The sequence below is a fragment of the Tympanuchus pallidicinctus genome, unplaced genomic scaffold (assembly GCF_026119805.1).
Source record: "Tympanuchus pallidicinctus isolate F22 unplaced genomic scaffold, pur_lepc_1.0 scaffold21, whole genome shotgun sequence".
NCBI lineage: Eukaryota > Metazoa > Chordata > Aves > Galliformes > Phasianidae > Tympanuchus > Tympanuchus pallidicinctus.
In genome coordinates this window covers 10,209,115-10,231,128 of record NW_026294733.1, presented here as the reverse complement: position 1 = coordinate 10,231,128, position 22,014 = coordinate 10,209,115, and the positions used below count along the sequence as shown (strand labels likewise).

The window sequence follows — 22,014 nt, the reverse complement described above, 5'->3', positions numbered from 1 at the left end:
AGCCCTGGAGCTGCTGGGGAGGCCCTGAGCCCCATGGGTTGGGCAAAACAGCACAGCTGGGCTCTGCAGCAGAGGCTCAGCCCCCCATGTGTGAGCTCCAAAAGCACCGAGCTCTGCCTGCACCGCCCCGCAGCACCGCGGGGCTGTCGCTGAGCTGAATGCTTGCAAAAGTGAAATTTGCTCCTTCCTCCTGGACCACAAAAACCCCAAATCGTTCCTGTGTGGCACAACGCAGCTCCCCTCCCTGCCCTGCCTCTCTGAGGGCGAGCAGCCACACATGGGCAGAGGGGATTTAGCGCAGCTCATGACCCAGTGGGAGGGGATGCAGAGTGGGGCCCTACCTTTGCTGCCAGCAGCTCCCTGCAGAGCTTCACAACCCCTGGGACTTGTCACCGGGTGGGCAAAGTGGTGATGCTGGAGCCTCACACCTCTGGGTCCCAAAGACAAAGTGCCAGGGGGGCACAGAGAGAAGTGACCCCCACTCCACAGACTGAGAGCTGCCAGGAGCACAGGGCTGGTGGTGGTTGCAGGGAGCGCGCAGCAGGATTTGGGTTTTAATGCTGAAGATATCCTATTGAAATCAGAAACGGGATGTTTACTTCAAAAAGATCCACGTTTTATGCCTCAGAAGCGTGACAAGCCCTCCTTCAGTCTTACGATCCCAGCAGTTACCTGGATCAGTAGTACGATCCCAGTAGTTACAGAGCATCCCTGGCAAGCTGCCCTGCGGAGCACAGCTGAGCACAGAGAACAGAAAAGGTGGAAAAACCAGAACACCACTTGGCTGTGCAGTGCAAGGAATGCGTGCATCGTAGTGCATGCATGTACACAGACATAAAGGGCAGCAGCCTGTCCCCTACCTGCTTCCCCTGCTGAAGGCCTCTCCTTGATCCCATGAGCACCACAGCTCGCTCTGCTGGTTCCATGCAGCTGAAACAAGGTGCAGATTTGGGCGCACCCAGCAGCTCTCTCATCACTTTTCCATGGGTAGGTAGATGTGTGCCCAGCAGCGTGCTTCCCATCAGTCCCCAGGGCTGCTGCCTTTCAGCCTCATATGCAAATCCCTAATTAAGAGAACATCCTGCGGGGCCTTGGGGCCTATTGATTCCATTGCTGCCTCCCAGTAGCCCCACTGAGCAGCCCCAGCCAACTCACAGGGCTACTGAGGTTCCCTTCCATGACCTGGTATGTCCTGCAACCAGGGGCCTCTTCCTCCTGCAGGGAAGAGGAAAGCACAGGGTCATGCTGCAGAGAGCAGCTGGGCTGCACAGCTCAGCCCCACGGTGAACCCATGCTGCTTTCACTCCATCTGATTCTCAGTCTCTTCCCTTGGGTCACGTCCATGAGTGATTCTCACTGAAGTTTCTCTTGTGGGGGATTTCCACAATTTAATCCATCTGTAAAAGGCAAGACAACATTAAGAAGGGACACAATGCATATAGGGACACATATTCTGTCCATACCCAGCCCACATACATCAACCTTATAGAGGCCATAGGGGACTTAGAAGCTTCTCCCAGGCAGATGAGCCAGGCAATGGGGGGGGACAAAATGTGAGCACTGCCAGAAGAGCTCAGAAAATCCCCAGTGTGTCCCTGGGAGGACAGGAACTGAGCCCAGCACTGTGATGCTCAGTCACAGCCCTGCAGGAGGAAAGCAGGACACAGCTTCAGCTGGGAGCTGAAGCCCAGGGGCCCAAAGCACACGGCCACACAGGAGCACTGCACATGGATACAGATTTATAGGCCGCACTGTCCTTCCTAAGTGAATGCATCCATGAGGACAGAATCCTGCAGGCAGCTGCATGGGAGCAGTACTTGCCACCAGACCCCACCAAGGATACTCACCCTGGGGCGCACGTGTGGCACTCAGCACTCGCCTTCAGGACCATCACTGCCTCTCCTCACAATGTTGCTTTGATTTCAGATGGAATGCTGTTTACGCAGGCGCCAGAACTTTGTGGAAGGTTGTTTCTTGTTTTTTAGCACATCCCTCAGCTTTCCATTTTAGACTACAGCACAGCCCACAACAGGAGATCCTTTCGCCCAGCAGCACTACACTGAGAGCTGCCGGGGCCCCTGGTGCACAGACAGAACAGCAGCACCGTGCTCCCATGGGCTCTCCATGCTCCCACCACCCATGAGCACTGCAGCTCCTCAGGAGAGCACATGGCAGCTGCTGGAGTGCTTCTGGGGGGCAAGAATGGACAGACCTCTGCAGACATCCCCACACAAACCATGGGAAATCCCAGCCTTTGCACTGCTCTAAATCCTAGGGCTTGGCTCCTCGGATTTATATTCCTCCATGGTTTCATTTTTCCTTTAAAAAAAAAAATCACTAGCTGTTAAGCTTCAAAACTTAATATTTCCTTAACTCGGAGCTTTGCAGCTCAACAGCTCTTAAACATAAACCTCTTTAACTGAGGTCTCCTGAATTAAGCTGTCTCCAGCAAGTCCCCATCACAAGCCCAGCCCTGGAGCCCCCTCCTCTGGGCAAGGACCTGTCCCTGCTGAACCTCAGGGCAGAGCTCACATAGAAGTCACACAGCCACACACGGTCTGTGCCACCCCAGAGCAGCACAGACACGATTAGGAGCAACTCATGGTGGGCTTCAGGACAGAGCAACCAAGCAACCCCCCTTGTGGGACCACCTTGCAGCCCTATTACCTCTGCAGCTCTTCAGACCTCATAAGAACAGCAACAGGGCCATCCCCAGCACTTCAAACTCCTTTCCATGCCCCTTCACTCTCCCTTTCCTGCTCTTCTGGCTTGGACTGGGAGAGCTCATAGATATGGCACAAGGGAAGAATGTTTCTGAAGAAAGAAAGTAAGGAACACAGAACTCATCCCAAAACAGCCCGTGCACGCGATTAGGAGCACTGAGCTGTCTCTACACACACATTTGTAACATCTTAATTAACCTGTTATATATTTTTATTTACTTATTTCATCCAAATAAAGCATAGCTCAAATCCTCTCTTACAAGAGCCACTTGTATGACAGACAACCAACAGCCAGACACCAAAGAGCTGATCCAACACAACACATGGGATTGCTTCCAAAAGCACCAGTGTAGGTTAAAGAAAAAGCAAAAAGCAGCAGGTACAGCCCAGGGTTGCCCCACTGAGATGAGGCCAGCCCTCAGCCCTACTCGTTCTCATGCACCCAGCCACGCAAGCTCTGCTCCCCCTTCCATCAGATCACAGTCAGGACTCCGAGCAACCCCTAATGAATACCAGATCACAAAACCTCCAGCCTCACTCATCGCAACGAGTTGTGTGCACTGCTGCTTGCCAGGACCTACTGCCCATTAGAGCGAGCCAGGGAATGAAGGCACTCCATCGAACGCTGAGCTCCAAACCACCAAATTCATCTGCAGCTTCGTCTATGACATTTCCCAAGTAGGATCCAGTCTTCAGTCTTCCTTTGGGGTAGTGTTAAGAGGAATCTATCTGCTTGTTCCGCAGGGAACGAGGGAAGGAAAAGCTGGGAGAGGTTGGCTGCCAGTCAGTAACGGCCCGTTGGAAGGACAGGACACAGCCTGGGGCATTTGGTAAGATTACCAGAGGAGGGGAGGACAGAGAGTGCTCCAGCATGAACGTCGCCCCGAGGGATCGTCTGGGTGGCGAGGAGCCCAGAACCACCACCCATCCCGGCCTTGTTTTCCATTACCTCAGCCCACACACGCTCCCTTCCAGGCTCCTACCAGCCATGCTGGAGTTGGGCCTCCCCATAGGCTGCAACCGGTGCTGAGCACAGGCGAAGCAAAGCCCCATACTGGTCGTAGCTCTCTGGTTCTGAGGCATCCACACTCTGTTTTGGATATTTAATTTTACAGGACCAAACAGAAATACAAGAGAGAAAGTTAAATAAACAAAATTCACTTTTCTTGAGCAACGCAAGGAAGAAGACAAAACAAGACCTGAAATTGAGAAACACTGTTTTGCTGCAGGACAGCACCCTTCTGCTATCACTACTTCTCAAGTCAGATGCCCAGGCTTGGAGATCAGAGAATCATAGAATGGCCTGGCTTGAAAAAGACCACAAAGATCTCCTCCTTTCAACCCCCTGCTGCGTGCAGGTCACCAACTATCAGACCAGGCTGCCCAGAGCCACATCCAGCCTCCAGGAATGCCTCCAGGGATGGGGCATCCACAGCCCTCCTTGGGCAACCTGTTCCAGTGCCTCAGCACCCTCTGTGTGAGAGATACCTGATCTGGAGAGAAAACAGATGTGGAGACCAACTGCAGCCAGCAGCATTGGTCAGGGCTCAGCCACCTGGAGGCACTGGCACTGCTGTGCAGGTGTCAGGAGCTGATCTGCCAGGGTAGGGACAAGAAAGCATGTTGCTCTTTACTTCTTGCTGTACCTTTGCATTCCCAGCTAGGCCACCCTCCAGGACCAGAGCCAGGCTCTCAACACTGAATTATTCCCATACAAACATTAGTTTTACTGCAATTATTTTTAAGGGCAACACTCTGTAGTCAAGAACAATACTTCAGCAAGTATTTGGTATTTTCTCTTCAAATGAGTTTAAACAGATTTCTGAATTCAACCTCGTGAGCTCATCAGAGTAACTGAAAGAGCTGGCAGCTGCCCACGAACACCATACCTACGGGCTGGGACTGCACAGCCCAGCATCCCCACTGCACTCGTCGGCCAGCCAGTCCCAACAGGAGCACAGTGCTCAGGGACACGACTGGCAGCAGCAGGCCAAGTCTGGTTTGAGGAGGGCTGGGGCAGACTGCCACACAGCAACAAGCCAGATGGGGCACAGGCAGCAGATAGCCAGCAATTGCTGCTCACTGCTGGAGGTGCAAGACTGTTAACTGGTGTAAAAAAAAAAAAAAAAAAAAAAGCCAACTTAGAAGCTCATTAAAGTTATCAATTTTATGCTGTGATGTAGACAGATGCCTCATGGTAGCCTGATGATTTAGAATTACTCTGTGCTTTGGCTATAGGATGGGAACACACCTCCCCATTGGAACCACCCATACAAGCTCTACCATCCCCCTGCCATCGTGCTGTCAAGCGTGGCTGTACCCAGTGCCCTGCTATAGTAGGGACTTATAGACACAAAACCCCCGGCCTTCTCTTTAAGATTTCATACTCAGAATATTTTACTGACTGGACAGCCTCACACTGAAATTACTGAACCATTTTCACATTTCAGGCAAAACGGAGGGCAATTTTCCTAAACTGAGCCCATCACCTCTATTTCACTAAGGAAATTTGCACTCACTCATACATATGATGCCATCTGTTAACATAACCCTGCAGGAAGAGGCATCTCAAACCCTCATACTGCCATCTCACATGCTGCACTTACAGGAAAGCTTAAATGCACCTGTGACAATGGATCTGCACTGTTGCTTCCCAAGCATGTTTTATTTTCACCAAGGGGAAATGGCTGCTTCTAGGAAGCTGTGTTGGTTTTCATCACATCCATCACCTCCTCTATAGGGTCAAACCTTTTATAGTAGCAAACTTGCTAAAAAAAAAAAAAAAAAAAAAAAGAAAAAAAAAAAGCAACTTCTTGCAAATTGAAAAACACATTCCACTTCTAAAGCAACTCCAGCAGACTCTACGAGCGACACCATGCCCAGCCAGCACAAGCCAAAGCAGGCTTTTTGTTTTGGTTTTATCATCTGGTACAAAGGAAACCAAAAAGTCTCCTTCTCAACAACTGTGCACATCCTTCACGCAGATAAAAACAAGCCCTCCAACAAGTTGCTTCAACGCCTTCCAGTTCTCATGCTGAGAAAAAGAGGAAAGTCAGTTGCATTAACTCACAGCAAGGATTAAATCAAGTTTAATTGTCACCATTTATTAATGTTGTTTTGGTCTTCATACCATTACTGCAGTTACTACACAGAGAGAGCATTCAAGCACCTGAAGCAATACAGCATTTAGACAAGAGCTTCGAGAACAAGTTCACAGTGCCAGGTATATCACCCATGCTTTCCTTCCTCCCTTCGCATACCACTGACTTAACACCTTGGCATTTGTACTTCATATAGCAGCTGAAAACAGTCCCAACAAGTTACTTTCAATTATCCTTAGTATCACTAGTAGGCAGTCATCAAAAATAAAATAGCTAGTGAGGCTCCACTTTGTCATCTCAGCCATATCAAAGGACAATTGCTGCTTAGTAAGCATCGTGTTTACTCTGAGAATTAATTTCCTCCTAAGGCCAGTGTAAGGGTTGAACATGCTTCGCCCCATTTAAATAGGAGGATTAAGTTTGAACGTGGACAACCATTATCTGAAGTGCTTCGGAGAATGATCTGAGGAACCGTGATGCAGACTACCTGCCCATCTGAGCCTTTGGGATTTGCAGTCTTCAATCTTCAAAAGAGCAGAGGATTAGCTCTCTGTTATTCCCAGGAATTTCTCCATGGGCCACTGATCCCCCTTCATTGTGAGCTCCCTGGGCACATCCTTCAGCATGCAAGCTTACGCTCCCCTCCACAAAACCCTCAGCCCGGTCATTAAGTGAGACAACCTCAGAGACTGCAGCCCCTCAGAGGAACAGCGCTGCCAGCAGTTCCCAAATCAAAAGTATTACATTTTACAAGCAGAGTCACAAGCCCTACAAACTTAGCTGTTAGAATGAAGCCATAAACCAAAAAGCAATGAAGCGAGTCAGAAACTGAGATGCAGGAAGGGCTGTTGTATGCAATTACATAATTAGTGGTCACTTCCAGACAAGAATAAAGTCCCGCTTACCACTAAGTCTTCTCACTAAGCCATTTGCCTGGTAGCTGTGGAGCTCCTGGAACTGGGCTATGGCTGTTCTTAAAGCTGACAACATAACTGAGACTGATGTGTAATTGCTAAACAGAAGTAGCTAAAATAGTTAGCAGTAGCTCCTAGGAGAACTTAAAAGCCCTGCTATCTTCTGGGTTTGGTATGCAGACTGCCCCCAACCCATAAAGAAAGAAACGATAGTACTTTATTAAAATACTAAATTTTATTTTATTTTCCACGTACATTTAGTCTTCCCACCATTTCCATTTGTCTGACCACCACCACCACACCACCATGCCTTATCAAAACATTCCATACATACTTAAAATGAAGCTGAGGGTGGAGTCCCATCTTTAAAAACTAAACAGGCATTTTGGACAACACATTCTTGGCAAGGTAATCTGGATGACATTTATCAGACACTGTAGGGAAAGCTCTTTCAGCAATTGTAAAAAGGACAGCCAAATAACGGTTACAGAAGTAAGACTGCAGATTTTAACAAACTGTTTGAACTGTTCTCTTACAGAGTCTGTCTCCATTGCCAGAGAGCTTGAATGACCTGGAAGTGTACACAAAGAGTTAGAAATTAAAGTCTGTTTCTTGTTGTGTTTTTTTCCTCCCCCGCTTTGCTATCTCTACTTTTCAAAATATTGACATGACATAATAAAAAAGAAAGCATTTTTGTCAGAGAAAACTAAGTTGAAAGCAACACATGAGATCCTTCTGCTAGAAGACTGTTATTCACTTTAATCACAATAATAAAAATTCAGTGAAGGTAAGTGAGAGGATGGGTGTGGACCAGCTAGGCAAATATTGGCTGAACTCTGCCTACCCTGGCTAATGTCAGACCCACTCCAGTAGCTGAGGCTAACTGCTTTTAAGTGCTCTTTCAAGAACCTATCAATTAGTCTATCAGACAAGTTTACTCTGAACCACTGAAGGAAGCAGGAAAGCGTAAGGAATTCTGTCACTGGAAGAAAAGTTTTTAACTTACAGGAATTTCGGTAGGGAAATCTAAGACACATTTTAGCCTAGTACAAGTTGAGTAATAACTAATTCAGAAGCTTGCTTCCTGATACCACCTTTTGGCTTGCCCTCTTACAAGAGTTCAGTTGACTTTGGGAGAAAACGCAGCAAGAAAGCCATAATCTCAATTGCAAAACAGTTCCCCCTCCCAGACACCCTCCCCAACAAAAGGCTGAGCAGCAGACTGGCCTAGGTGGCCAACTTCAGCAGCAAGGAAAACCACAGCTCATTTCCTTCACCAATCCAGTGCCAAAAGGAAAATTCTGTGGGTTTAGTAAGCAAGAGATAATTTACCAACCATATAAAAGCTGGAAAAATGTAATAAAATATTAACTTTCTCATCTTAGCCAACTAAACCCTTAAAACTGTTCCCATTTAATTTGAAGCACTGTTCGTGGTTTGTAACCCTTTGAAAGAGTCCAAAGCTTGTAAAGATTAAGAAGTGGAAAAGAATCCCTAGGTTAGGTTATAAAAGGCTTTGGGTTTTATCAGGTTTCAATAAATCCAGTTACCTTTTGGTCCTCCGTCCTGAAGCAATTCTTAACATAGTTGGCAAATTTGGGCTCCAGCTTCGGAAGGGAACAACCCTATTTTGAAAAAAAGCAAGCTTTATTGGAATGATGCAATGACCTGCATACACCAAACAACCCCGAGGAAGCTCAAAGCTTTTGCAACGAGTGGAATTTTACTGAACTCACCTTGCAACATCCCAAACCATACTTTTATTTTTAAGTTTGCTTTTTTATGGTACCCAGGTATTTCTCAAAGCAGCGTGCCTGCACACTGAAATGCCTGCACAGGCATTCTGCTCATGCTCCAAAACAGCACACTTTCACCTTTTAAAGTATCTTTGTTTGTAATAGACCTCAATATGTTACTCAGATAGACTGTAACTAATTCCACATTTAGGGGTCCCTACTGCTTTGTGCAGCTTGAAGCATCACTATACTTCTGCTTAAGCTTGGATCTGGATGATGTTTTACCATCTGCCACTTTTCCATTTGCTTGCTGGTATCTACTTAATATTTACTGAAGTGGAACTTCTGTATGATATTAATAACATAATGGAAGCTACTATTGTTAACTCACTGGCTGTCACAGCTAAAAGCCACACTGCATTCTGCATATCAAGATAAACTCTTTTAACAACATGTTGGAAAACACGAAATCTCAAGGAACCACCCTAGCACTCATCAGAACCAAGAGGTTAACTTGACCTAGCAGAACACCATCGGTCAACACCAGGCTCACAATCAAAGGTTATGCATGTCTATCCCAACAGAAGCACCACCCATCCTTACTTGCTCACTCCACACCCCCCCGTACACTAAAATAATTTTTGCTGCATTTTACATTTGTGGGACAAAACTGCCTTAAAACTTCAGGAATCCAAACAAGATAAGCCTAATCCTATCAGCGTTCACCAGTTGTCCAGGGAAGATACAGATGCCCCATGCCTGGAAGTGCCCAAGGCCAGGCTGGATAGAGCTTGGAACAACCTGCTCTACTGGAAGACATCCCTGCCCACAGCACAGGGGCAGAAACAATCCCAACCATTCCATGATTCTAGTTCTTTGGGTGACTTGTCAGTGTCAGGAGGAAACAGCTCACCTCAGACCAAAATGAAAAACCTACACTCTCCATGCACAGACATCACTGCAGGCTTTACCTTTACTCAAAAGTAACTTCCCAAGGCACATGATCTTTAAGCAGTTCTGAGTTACTGAAGTAAAAAACCACAGGTGTAGATGTCAGGTCCTCTCCGCCAGCTGTTCTGCAGTTAAGGTTTGCCTGCAATGAGCCTACACAGCACACAGCTATCCAGACTTGGCTTACAAGAGAAGAACTGCTGTTACTTTCCACACTTGTACTCAAGCAACCCACTGACAGGGCACTTCCATCAAAATGCAGTTCTAATCACAAGCATCTACCTCCCCCTTCTGGAAGTTCCAAAGCCTTACACCTCTGGATATCAACGCTGGATACAGCTGGAAGACCAAGCAATTCCAAGCATGCAAAAAACTCCTCTTTACTCTAGCTGCCTAAAACACAAAACCTGCATGCTATTTTGACACCACTAGAATAAACATCAACCCCCAAGATTTGTTGCTGTGCTTCTCTTTTTTTACGCAGCTTCAAACTGAGGCGGCTCACTAACAAATACAAAACCAGTACTGGTGAAATATTTTTCTCCCCTTTCTCAGGAGCAGAGGCTTATTCCAAATAACCTTTCACTTCTCAGTGTCAACATCAGCCTACCAGTATTCACAGATTTAAGAGCACAGCAGTGACATTCATTTCTTAAAACCATTCTTCTGCTGCTAGAAGTGTTAAAAACAAGGCTGATGGAAGTTTAGAAAACTCACCTTGTCTACAGAGGCTTGCATTTTTGCTTTGATCTCCTCTAACGACAGAGGGACTTTTGGTGTTTTTGGAGTTAGAGATTTGTCCTTCTTGGAATCTGGAGTCTGAAAATCAATCATTTTGTTAGAGATCACACACAAAGCTGCATACAGAGTATGCAAAAATCAAGTTTCCTGATAACAAAGATATTGGGATACCATTGTGAAATTTATCTTCAATACAAGTAGTGCCTATCTCAAATACCTGTAATTGTTTCTAGGCACTTGTCTACAGTTTTTCATTTCAGCATAAATGAAACTGAAATTTCATTTCCCAAACATTCACTGATTTTGAGCTTCCTCTACAACTGCAGCCAGGTGCAGCTGACACTTTGGAAAGGCACACACTGTTTTTTCAGATGCCACGCTGGTATCCATCCACTCCACGCTCATTTCTGTATTGACCTTCCTTGTTTGAGTAGATGCAGGAAGGAAAAGCCACCTAAGAAAGACTAACAACTACAAAGCAACAGAACAAGAAAACTTTTTCTCCTCACATGGATCAGTTTCCTAACTGGTGATTACCACTGAGCCAACAATGTAGCAGCACTGCTGGGACACAGCAGGCAGCAAACAGCACCAGAAGGGAGACTGCTCCATCAGCAGAAGCCACCACAGTACCACAGTGACAGTGCTGGACCAACACCTTCCTTTACAGGTACACAAAAACAGCCCGGCAATTCAAACCATCAGACTTCTATTGTTCACAGTGAACAGCTTATTTCCAATACTGACAGTTTCACAGGGTACACGAAGCAAGGAAGCTACAGCTTGCTTCATATTCCTTCAGAAACCTAACTTGAAGATCAGCACATTCAATTTCTGCTAGGCAAGGAAATCAGCTTCCAGAGCACCACAAATATTTCACTCCTTTTCCTTCACTCACTTTTGTTTTAGATGCTGGTGTGGACGGCTTTGAGTCTTTTCCATTTTGCTTTGCTTTCTGCATATTTTTTCCAGCTGGCTCACGGGCAGGCTGCAAAGGAAGCATTCCAAACAATGTGCCATGAGAAGACAATACTGTTAGGGGTGTTAACAACACTGAAAACCCTGGGATAAATACTATTTAAACTCCAGCAAAAATTTAGCCTCATTCCTCACGTAGCATGATCAGTGCCCATTACTTAAGCAAAAATTAGAAACAACAGTAAATTGAATATGAAAAGACAACCTGCTTGCTGCTTCAGCACAATAGAGAACAATTAAGTTTTGTTATAAGGCCACACAAGCATGCACGACTAATTTCCTCTATATCCTAGATTCCCTAATATTTCATACAGAAATCCAGCACAGGATTGTGCAAGAGCAATGCCACGTGCATATTTATGAACTGGATTCTCGTGTTCCTATTTAAACCAAAGGATCATTCCACTCCGTGATTAGATGTCTGACAAAACTGATACATTAACTGTTCCCTTCTAAGAAAGCTGTTACTTAAATATAAATTCAAGCTGATACATACAAGCTCAAATAAAGAATTTCAACTCTGCAGCTGCTGAGTTGTTTTATTTTGTTTTTACCACCAGATGGCACTGAAGTGCAGATGCAACTTCAAACACCTGGCATCTAAACCCCTTCCCACAGGCTCACACACTTCATATCCTTTCTCACTCAAAGCTCTGTCACTACCATCAGCTTTATCACACCAAAACAGCAAGGCACAATCCAAACGTAGGAACAAGTTTGTGCTTACTGCCCAGCACCCTCACATAACACCACCACAGCCTATTTATTGCACATGGCACACAGGTGGTGAAGAACCACTCTGCCTCCCTTCTGTAGCACAGATACAACAGACTTGTTTCCACATCCTACTGGAGTTTCTTCATACACATGAAGTTTATTCCAAAGCATCCCATCCACACACACCTTCCCCCATCTCCCACTTGAGGGGTCTTCATGTTAACCCTCAAACACCACTCAAAATCAGGACAGCCACTGAAGGCCTATTAAAAGGGGTAAGCAGTACCAAGCACTTGCCACTCCTGTCTGAATAAACTGTCCCCCTGCTGTAAAGCTGTGCTTTATAGGTGAAGGTCACACATACATTCAATACAACACAAATGCACCACTTACTTTCTTCATGGGTGTTTTAACCTCTTCCTCATCATCATCCAAGTCGTCTTCATCTCTACAATGAGAAAGCAGTCATTCACCACACATTGTTTCAACACGTGACATGCTGCTATGCAAAATACTCTACTTAGTAATAGTGCAGTTAAATATACTGCCTTCTGCTTCAGTGCTCAAGGTACAAACCTTACGGTTATCAATACCACACTAAAGAAATCCTCACTCTATAGAAAGTCACCGAACTACACATGATTAAGTTTCCAACCCAACACTACATATTTGAATAACACCAATTTAAATTATATTTGGAAATAAATTTGAGCTAATTCTTTTCCTATAGTGAAGGCCATGAAGCACCTTTCCTCACTTAACATCTAGATACATCACACAAGTCATACTCTGAAACTGATCCCTGCATTTCAAAACGTGATCAAAGCCAGAACACGTACTCGTCATCATCATCCTCATCTTCATCATCATCCTCGTCGTCTTCTGATAATTTTGCTTTTTTCTTGGGAAAAAAAAAGTATATTTTAAGCATCAGTACCATATTAAGCCTTAAAAGACAACTTCTCAAAGTAATTTGTGTCCTAACTAAAAGCAATTTATCTGAAAATCAACACAGAGCTGTCCAGTTAAATGCTATACAAGCATACAGAGTGCACACGTTTACTTTTCTGTTCTACACCACAGTGCCTCAATAGTATACTGCAAGGGTTTGTAAGCATTTACTCCAAAATCCACACACGTTCAGTTACTGCAACAGTTAAAGCAGCCCCAAATTAGCCCATTCATCAAAGCTTTGGAAACTATCTGTATTTAACAGCACTACTCTGCTTTCATCTAGTACTTGTGTAGGCCTAATTACAAAACAAACCTCTTCCAAAGATGTCTCACACACTCCCTATTAAGTCAGTCACTAAGTCACCTAATGGCTCACTTCTAAGGTAGAATGAATACTGAAGCAAAACAGAATTCAGCGAGCTGACTGGAAATGTACCTGTGGTGTTTTAGCTCCTCCTCCACTTGCTGGTCGCTTTGTTGAAGCATTCACAATTTTTGTATCCTCCTCCTCATCCTCTGATTCTGGTTCTTCCTCTAATGCTGATAAAATGATGGTAATGTTTAAAATATCCACCTCATTAACAATAGTAAAAGATTATTAGTAAGGAAAAACAGCACATTGTCACCCACAACTAAGCAAGATCTTCTAGGAATGCTGGAAATAAAATTAGCAAGCTTCCAACCACCTCTAACCACTAAGGCCAAAAGCCTTCCAGCAGTACGCAGATACAGAAGACAAGGAAATAAGTGCAACCATTTTTCTCTGAACTCCTCTGCCTTTCATTATTTATACCATGTTTCTGAAAACATGGCAATTAGAAGAATCAGAAGACCCGTGTTAGAGAAGTATTGCTTGAAACACTACTCAAGCTCACAGCACTTCAGGGAGCAGTGGGAACACTTTCCAATTTGGGTGCTTACTTCTGCATGCCAGACCGCTTTTCCATCAGTGACATGCAGGTTGGCTACAGCAAGTTGTAAATATCCCTTTGTTTTGCAAATTAATGAGCAACAGCTTGAAAGATTAGTAACCAGTGCAATACATACCTACAAGATGCTGACCACTGACATAAACAGGCCCCGAACCACATTTTAACCTCAAGACAACTGGTGGCGTGATCTCAAACCCACCTAGGGAAACCTAAGGGAAAAAAGCAGAGTGTGCTTAACAGGCACTCCATCCAAATTAAAACAATTGCACCAATGTACAGCTATTGCAAACCTAACACACCAACCACACTCTTCACGCTCACAGAATATTCCAGAAGCATTTGGAGTTAGTTCAGGGTCAAAGTGCAGCAGTAGCACTGTTTCTATAACGTGGTGATGGCCTATCATAATCAAAGCATGCTTTTTAAAGCCACACCAATCCAAGTTTGTCTCTAGGTATTGTTGCAGAAAGGACAACTTCCACTCAGCATGCCTGCCCCAGCACTGTGCAGTTCCACTTAGACAACACTGGAAGGTTACAGATTCATCCATGTGCAAATACATGTGCTTGTATAGAAGGATATGACATGCAAAATTAATACAGCTTGTTAAAAAAAAAAAATGCATAAATTGACTTAAAGCCTGTCAACTGCCTGTAACCAGAGTAAGCCTGGGAGTACCAAGAAATACATACATTGATTTAGCTTGTATTCACTGCATCTGTGAACCCACTGTGGCAGATCAATACAATTTGGCCAACCTAAACTCTTTTCTGATACATCCTCCTTACCTGAGACCCAACGTGTAATAGATTGTTTCAAGTTCATTTACTTACTGTGGGCTGCACAGACATTTTCAGAGACGCCAGTACTACTTTGATAGGGTTGCCTTCGTAGTCCAGTGCTTCTGCTTCTACAACATGTAACTCGTCTTTGGCTCCAGCCCCTAATGTAACCTGTGGAATACAGAACAGTGCACATCTCAGAACAGTCTTGGACTCAAGTTTTTAAACCATGTCTGCTGTTCTGTGTGCCAAGATTGACATTTACATCTCTGACTGCTAACACCGAGTTACATTCCTTCCCAAAACCACCACCTCTTTTCCCATAGCACTCGCATGTACAGTGTCTAATTCCAGACAGTTGCTCTGATGAATATACGAAGTTACATGACTTATTGCTTTAAAGGAGGAGGGGGTGTCAGTGACAAGTCCAGACAGTGCTGTAACAGGCCCGTGTGAAGAAGCACGTGTACATGGCTAAAGGAAGAGAAACAGCTGCTTTTGCTATCAGAATCACAGCCTCAATCCTTTCCCTTTTACAACTACTGCTTATCTGTCATGCTCTCACTGCATCACCTACACTATGTTGTTTACTATAGAAAAATTTAGGTCTCACTGCTGCTGAGTTCAGAGCTTTTATTTAGACGTGAGCTTCTGCATTAATTCAGCAAGGACTAAGAGCTGTCATCCTAGCACATTTCAAACTCAAGTATTTGGATTCCTTACACCACATACAAGACAGGCACATGCTGGAAACTTGAAAATCATAGCTTGAAGGTAGCACAGCCTGAAGTGACAGACTTGCGACAGGCCAGAAATTCCAGTTTTCTGAACCTCCGGCCTCTGAGTCAGGGCTGTATGCAAGTCCTCTGAAAAGCAAGAACTTCCTTAACTACTACAATTATCTCTGAGGCAAGCAAGCATGGCTTACTGCATCCCTTCCCAACAGCCATGAGAAGCTTCTCTCACTCTTCCTGAATTGTGAGAACACTTCACAGACAGCAGCATGCCCAAGCTTCCATTCCCCAAGAAATGTGTTTTAAGCAAGTGATCACAGTCTAGACAAAGCACATCAGATGAAGACTAAGAAACAGGATGTAGGCTGCGCTACATTAGGCAGCTTTTTAATGTGAATTAGTGGTGATACGGTGCACTGATCTCACCTCTCAGATGGATTTGCACCATGAATCATTCAGCTGGTGGGACTGCCCACTAGGATGAGAATTTCATTTTAAAACATGTCCTCCCTGCCCCCAGCTACCTACCCCTGCCACCTGCACCAGTTCAACCAATACTATGGCACCTAATACACATTTTTTTTTACTGAGTGGCTAGCAGGCACCCATTTGCACGTTTTGTCTTCTACACCAATGGTAGGCTTAGCAATAACAAAATGGGGAACAAGGCAGCAAGCACCCCACTTGATAAGTGAGCCAAAGACCTGAGTTAACACTCATACCACTTTCTACCTTTACACACATCTGTGTTCCTCCCCTTTCACTTTCATCCTTCTTTGTCCTCACTTCCCCCATCCCACTCTCCTCTAGTACAAATTTGGCCAGGGGCTTAAATAACACATCTCTCTTTATTCACTTAGACTTTCATTTGAGCACAGACTGCGGTCACAGTGTTACTAGAGTCATGCTTTATCTTCCAACAATTCTTTACTCTGCTTACCAAGCCATCTCTTGTGTGTAGACTCTTCTAAGGGATTCCAAGCTTAAGACATTTCTAACCTGTCTAACCTCTATTTCAACCCCCATCATTCCTTTCAGTGATCTTTTTTCTATGCTGTTTATTTACACCTTTTTACACCTATGCTGTTTAATTACATCTTTTTCCATGCTGGCCTAAAACTGTCCTGCTAAGCATGCAATCTGCTTCATGCCCAATGAAGACTGCACAATCCTTCAGGAGATGCTATAGCTCACTTCCAAAATGAGAATCTTTAGATAAAGCCTTACTGAAGTATCATCCTGGGACACTTGTCATTTCATTACAAACATAAGAACCACCCGCATCAACTTCACTCAGAAAATTTCTCTGAAAGTCAACTCTAAAGGGCTGACAATTGTGTAAAAATTACAGATTGTCAAGTCCAGAGTGTAATTTCTGTGAAATGCAAGGACCGAAGACATCACTCCCACAACTAATGTTTAAGCGAAAGCATCCTAAGTATCATTTTGTGTAAGTTGTGCATGGATAACTGTGTAAGTTGTGTAAGGACAGCAGTAACATCAAGTCTCTTGCAAGGAATAACTCCCACTTCTAGCTTTTTATTTATTTATTTAAGTCAAAGTGCAATCTTCACATTTAAATAAAAATTGAAGTGCGGAGACACCATCGCCTCCTTGACTGGGAGCTACAGCCTCCCTCCATGCGAAGTTGTGGCATCTTGTGTTAGTGCTAAAGAAAACACAGGCATGCTCAGCCTTGACGAAAGGCCTTGAAATGCTGTGCCCTGCTCGCTACTACAGGCTCCAGAAAGATCCAAGCACACGCACTACTATTAGCTGTTAGTGGGAAAAAAAGCCCAGAATTATGACTGGGGAGAATATGAAAGATCCACTCCAAAGTTAACTTTCTGTGGTCTGCTGAACTGTGCCCTCTATGATTAATGTAAGTCCTCCCCTCCTCGTGCTCCTGGAACAACTGAGTATTGCACTCAGTCAGCTCCAGCTCTCAATTCCTTCCAGTAAGCATTTATTAACTTACTGTACATAGGTTATGTTTTCCTCTAACTTGCATTACTTTTTATAAGCCATAAAATATCAGTACTTACTGAAGGATACAGTAAGCAAAATCATACATTCAGTCCCCAGCAGGTAAATCTTATTGTCAAAAAGATTTGTAGAAAAAGACCAGTGACTGCAGAAATCCAGCGGGATGAAATGAATTCACAACTCACACCGCCCTTCTGGCAGCAGCTGAACTAAGACCTCGCAACGGAGGAACAAACGGTACTCACCGTTCTCAAGGACAGCTGATGCTCGTTCTCTTCATCGTCTACTTTGAACTGATATTCTTTCTCCGCTTTAAGCTCGCAGCCTGCAGCAGAGCAAAGCACGATGAGCACAGCGCCGCACTCGGCTCTTCACCGACCCCCCCCATCCCCCGTTACAACGCAGCGCGGCTCCACGTGCTCGGTTAGGCCTCGGCCTACGACCACGCGCCGCCACGCCAGCCCGCCCAATGGGCCGCGCTGCCCGCCTCAGCCTCCCCCCTCCCCGCCGCAGGCGCCGCGTGGGCGGCAACGGCCGCAGGTCCCCGCACGCCGCCCCACGTGCTCCCGGCCCGCGGAACAAAAGGCCGCGCCGCCGCCACGTGGGGAGCGCCGCGGGAACTGCCGCCACGCGGGAAGTGCCGCCCGCGCGCAGCCCCCTCCTCCCGCCCGCCCCGACGCCGCCCGACGGGACGCCCCTCCGACCCGCGACCCCGCCGGCCGCCTCACCGCGCCCCGCGGCCCCGGCGCGCATAGGGGAGCTGGGGAAGGAAAAGGGACGGGGTGCGGGCGCGCGGGCCGGGCCCGTTACCGAAGAGGAAGGTCTGCGGGCGCAGCGGGCCCATGCTCTCCATGTCCATGGCGCTGTCCTCCATCTTCTCGGCCTGCTCGCGCTGGAGGAGCTGCGAAGGATGCGGCGCTGCGGGCGGACGCGCACTAAAGGAAGCCCCGCGCCCGCCCCCTCCCAGATATAGCCCGCGCGTTCTCGCGAGATCCTCGGGCTTGCCGCGCCCCCGCTGAGGCGCTACCGCGCACGCGCCGCACCGCCCATTCCCGCCGCGCGCGCCCGCCTGGAGGGTCGTGAGCGGCGCTCGGTGCCCGCGGCTGAGGCGGCCACAAAATGGAGGCGGCCGCGCGGACGGCGTGCCGGCGCACGACGTCACTCCGTACGTTTCCAACATGTCATATCGTGTTCCTCGAACCTGCGTTGCTATTCGGGTAGTAGGAAGCAGTTCCGTTACCAAAACGGGGACGAGTCACGTGGTGCCCAAGTGCATCTCCCTGCCTCATTCGTGCCCCCCGCAGCACTCGGCTCTGTTTGAAACGCAGCCCGGCCGGTGCTGAGCGTGGAGGTTTGGTGCAGTGCACGGTGTGAGCTCCGGTTCGCCAGGACGCATCCCCACGCGGCCCTGTTAAGGTGAAAGCAGCGGTGTGCTGGGTTTTGTCACCAGATATCCACCGGCTAACTAAAATAATTGCACAATAATTGTGTGTAAGGTAGAGGGGCGAATAGTGATGCTTGCCACATGGGTGAGGATGGGGATTTGGGCCCGTGTGTGGAAATAACCCCCCATGGGTGTCAGCTCTGCACTCTGTTTTGAGCCTGGTCGCAGCTCCTGCAGCAGCTCTGATAACGGCTGCACAACTCCAGCAGGCACTCAGCAGGCACTGTATATTTGGGACCATCATCTCTGGAAAATGCATTCATGACAGAAAAAGTAACTGCATGGGGCGAAGGCTGCAAGGCAGTTGCTGGGCTGAGGGCAGCTCCTGCTGGGAGCAGGGAAGAGGCAGAGAGAGCACAGAAGATTCTGCTGGTACTGCAGCCCCTATGCTGTGTTTCCCTTCGCTCTGTCAGAAGCAGCATTTTCCCCCCTGTACCTGTGTCACCAAGCGTTCCCTGACTCCGCTCATTCACACCCTACAGGCACATTTCCTAAGCAGAGAAGCTTTAGCCTCTCAGTGTGACAAACCATGAATGCCACGAGGAAACTGGAGATCAAAAGAGAACATAAGCGTTTCATAGAACAGCTCATTACTTTGTCCTGAAAATGCAGAATTACTAAAGTGCCACAAATCTAGTATGAGTAAGGATTAGCTCAGTAAGTCTGAATGCACCACGATCTGCATCTGTTTTCCATTACGATGCCAAATCTAAGAGCTTGGTAGAAGACATTTTTAACTTCAAGAGGGAAGAAGTAAAGATGGTTGTGTGTTGCTCCATATGAATGCAAGACAAGAGCAGCGCCTAACCTTATCATTTCATTCACTGCCCACTGGGAGATAGAAGCCAAACAAAAGCAGAGCTGTGCAGTTTCTTTAAATTGGTAACGAAGCCAGATGGGCATGGAAAGACCAGAGACCTCAGGGATGGAAGGTTCCAAGGACAACACAATCTTTTCTCTGTCCTTCCCAAGCTCCACAACTGTCTCAAGGCCACAGTCATCCTCTTTGAGACTTTGGCAGACTGAACTGCCACACCAAAGATGCACAGCTGCCCCTCCATGGTCATAGTGAAGGAGGCTGCAGCTGTTTGCATGTACATTCACGTGACATAAAGCCAATAGGAGCACATGGCTGCTCCTCAAAACCACCCCAACACATGCTCCACGCAGCCCACAGCACAGCCTGTGCTTGCAGGAGTCCACCCAGCCCCGTCAAGGGGAAGCAGTGCAGCCACAGCACGTTCCACTTCATACCAAGTCACTTTTAATTCAATTACAGTCTTCCATTACCGGGGAAATAAATGTGGGAGGAAACAAAGGACAGACGCAGAGAAGCAAAACAGGGGTAGCAAGTAGGAGATATATGCTTACTGCATCTCGTTTGGCTCCATGGGGCTTTAGAAGGGCTGTCATATATCATGACATTTATCACTTCTTCCATGTACTACAATGAGAAGTCCATTACAATATCGATCATTTTATTCTGCTCAACTCTATGCCATCTAATATTCAGCATAGCTGAAAAAGCTTACAAGTGATTTAGAAATAGCTGCACTGGGAAAACTGAGGAAGAAATCGGAGTCAACATGGTTTCCCTTAATGGAATTCTTTTTCTAGTAAGCTTTTACAAAACTTAGGAAATTGCATTTCAAACACGGTTAAAGCCACAGCATGGCTGCAGCCAAGCTATCAGAAGTTACAGACATAATAAAGATTTCCTATGCAATCTTAATTTTCACACTGACATGATGACACAACCTTCAGCTGTGTTGCAGTCATGTATTGCTCCACAATTCTTGCCCCAGAGAACTCCAGGAGAAATTCTTACAAGGTACCAGAACACTTACCCTTCCTTGACGTCAGAAATAACACCTACAGACCTGAAAGTCCACGTGTTTCCACTGAACCTAGAGCAACTGCAGTGAGCAGGCTGGGGGACACAGGTGATGCCAGCTGTTGTCACGAGGACACTGCTAGCAATACCTGGTGGAATTCCAGCATCACAGCAGCAGGAACTGAGATGTTCTGCAGCCACAGATCTTCTCAGCCTCACCTCCTTACCGCAGTCTTTGGATCCACTGATCCTGCCATGGGTGGCACTAGGAGTTTTCTTCATTCTCCTTTAGTATACAGTCTGTTCCATCCAGGCCTCGCCTGCAGCACATTATTTATGCAGAGCAGCCCAAGGCCTGCATCAGAAGGTCCTTCAGCACTGGAGAAAGCTGTGTGCTGGAGGGAAGCCAAGGGAGGCTGACGACCGAGCCTGCATGCTAATGGCAGCGCCTGCTGCTGCTCCGTCTCTTCTGAAGGCTCACATTTCACTTCCAAGGCATCCATTGTTTGCTAGGGTCCCATTTCAGAGATCCAACTCTAAAATGGAGGAATGACCAACAAGGATGTCCACAAAGAAGGCACTCAGCTGTCACAAAATTACACAGGTAGATTACACCTGGAATTAGCATCACAAGAGTAAAATCTGAGCTCACCTAGTTTCTCCTTATTTCTTCATTAAATACCCTAAGAGCTGTACCAGTGTGTACAGAGCCTAAACGTATGGTATGAATGAGCTTTGAGCATGAAATAGCTAGCTCAAAGTCAGTCCCTTTATATAAAAAAGGAATTTAAGCTGTATGATGAGTTTTTGTGCATGCAGACGAGGTTCAAACATGGCTCTGCTCATGCCCAGATGGGTTCTATGTGCCTAGATCTCAGCCAGTTGTTTGCAATGCTAGGTAGTAGAAGCTGGCTTCTTGCAGCAACTTGAATCGTACCAACAGACCATCGTACGTGCTAGGCTCAGGGCCTCAGTGTCACAGGAGCTAGATGCTGAGTATGTGGGCCAACTTCTGGGGAAAGAAGGAGGAAGGAAAGCCAGGGTGTAAGGAGGATGCTTCTTCCACTGAGTTATATGGCCCTGATGCAGGGATGAGCAGGAAGAGCTGTCTCCTTCCTTACCTGCCTTTATACTGGACATCAGTTAGAGCCACACCTTGAAAGAGAGCGGGGACAATCTGTTTACCAGGTACAATTCAAAGACATGTAGTATCCATTCCAAATTTTTCCACCTGCCTTGCCAGTATTTAGGCCAGTCCTTACCAAATTAGGGTCTCTGGTCCTTGAATAGGGTATAAACTGAGTTCTAGCAAGTCGATATATGGTGCACTTTATACTGCTTTGCAGCAACTTTTTTGATCCAGGATCCTATCAGCACTCCCAGTTGCTGGCATGCCTTATGCACAGATTGCACCTCCACCTGCTCTGCCTTCTGGATCATTTGCCTAAAAAAAAAAAAAAAGTGTCTAAAAGCCTAGGTACATTCTG

At 46.4% G+C, this 22,014-nt stretch overlaps 1 protein-coding gene across 1 annotated transcript; it reads right to left on the bottom strand.

Annotated features, from left to right (window-relative positions):
* Positions 1–6,954: 6,954 nt before the first annotated feature.
* On the bottom strand, positions 6,955–18,202 carry NPM1 (nucleophosmin 1). The gene is made up of 11 exons (XM_052684927.1): positions 18,060–18,202; positions 17,495–17,574; positions 14,581–14,700; positions 13,863–13,956; positions 13,252–13,355; positions 12,701–12,762; positions 12,255–12,309; positions 11,065–11,154; positions 10,143–10,244; positions 8,289–8,363; positions 6,955–7,309 (listed from the first exon to the last, which is right to left on the bottom strand). Exons 1-11 carry the CDS (start codon positions 18,121–18,123, stop codon positions 7,271–7,273), a joined length of 885 nt encoding a protein of 294 aa, XP_052540887.1. The 5' UTR covers positions 18,124–18,202; the 3' UTR covers positions 6,955–7,270.
* Positions 18,203–22,014: the final 3,812 nt, after the last annotated feature.

Coding starts and splice junctions, on each gene's coding strand:
- NPM1 (XM_052684927.1), bottom strand. CDS start 18,123: ATGGAGGACAGCGCCATGGACATGGAGAGCATGGGCCCGCTGCGCCCG. Junction 11,155..12,254: donor TTAAAACACCCATGAAGAAA/GTAAGTGGTGCA, acceptor CTTCCTTTGCAG/CCTGCCCGTGAGCCAGCTGG. Junction 10,245..11,064: donor CACCAGCATCTAAAACAAAA/GTGAGTGAAGGA, acceptor ATTGATTTTCAG/ACTCCAGATTCCAAGAAGGA.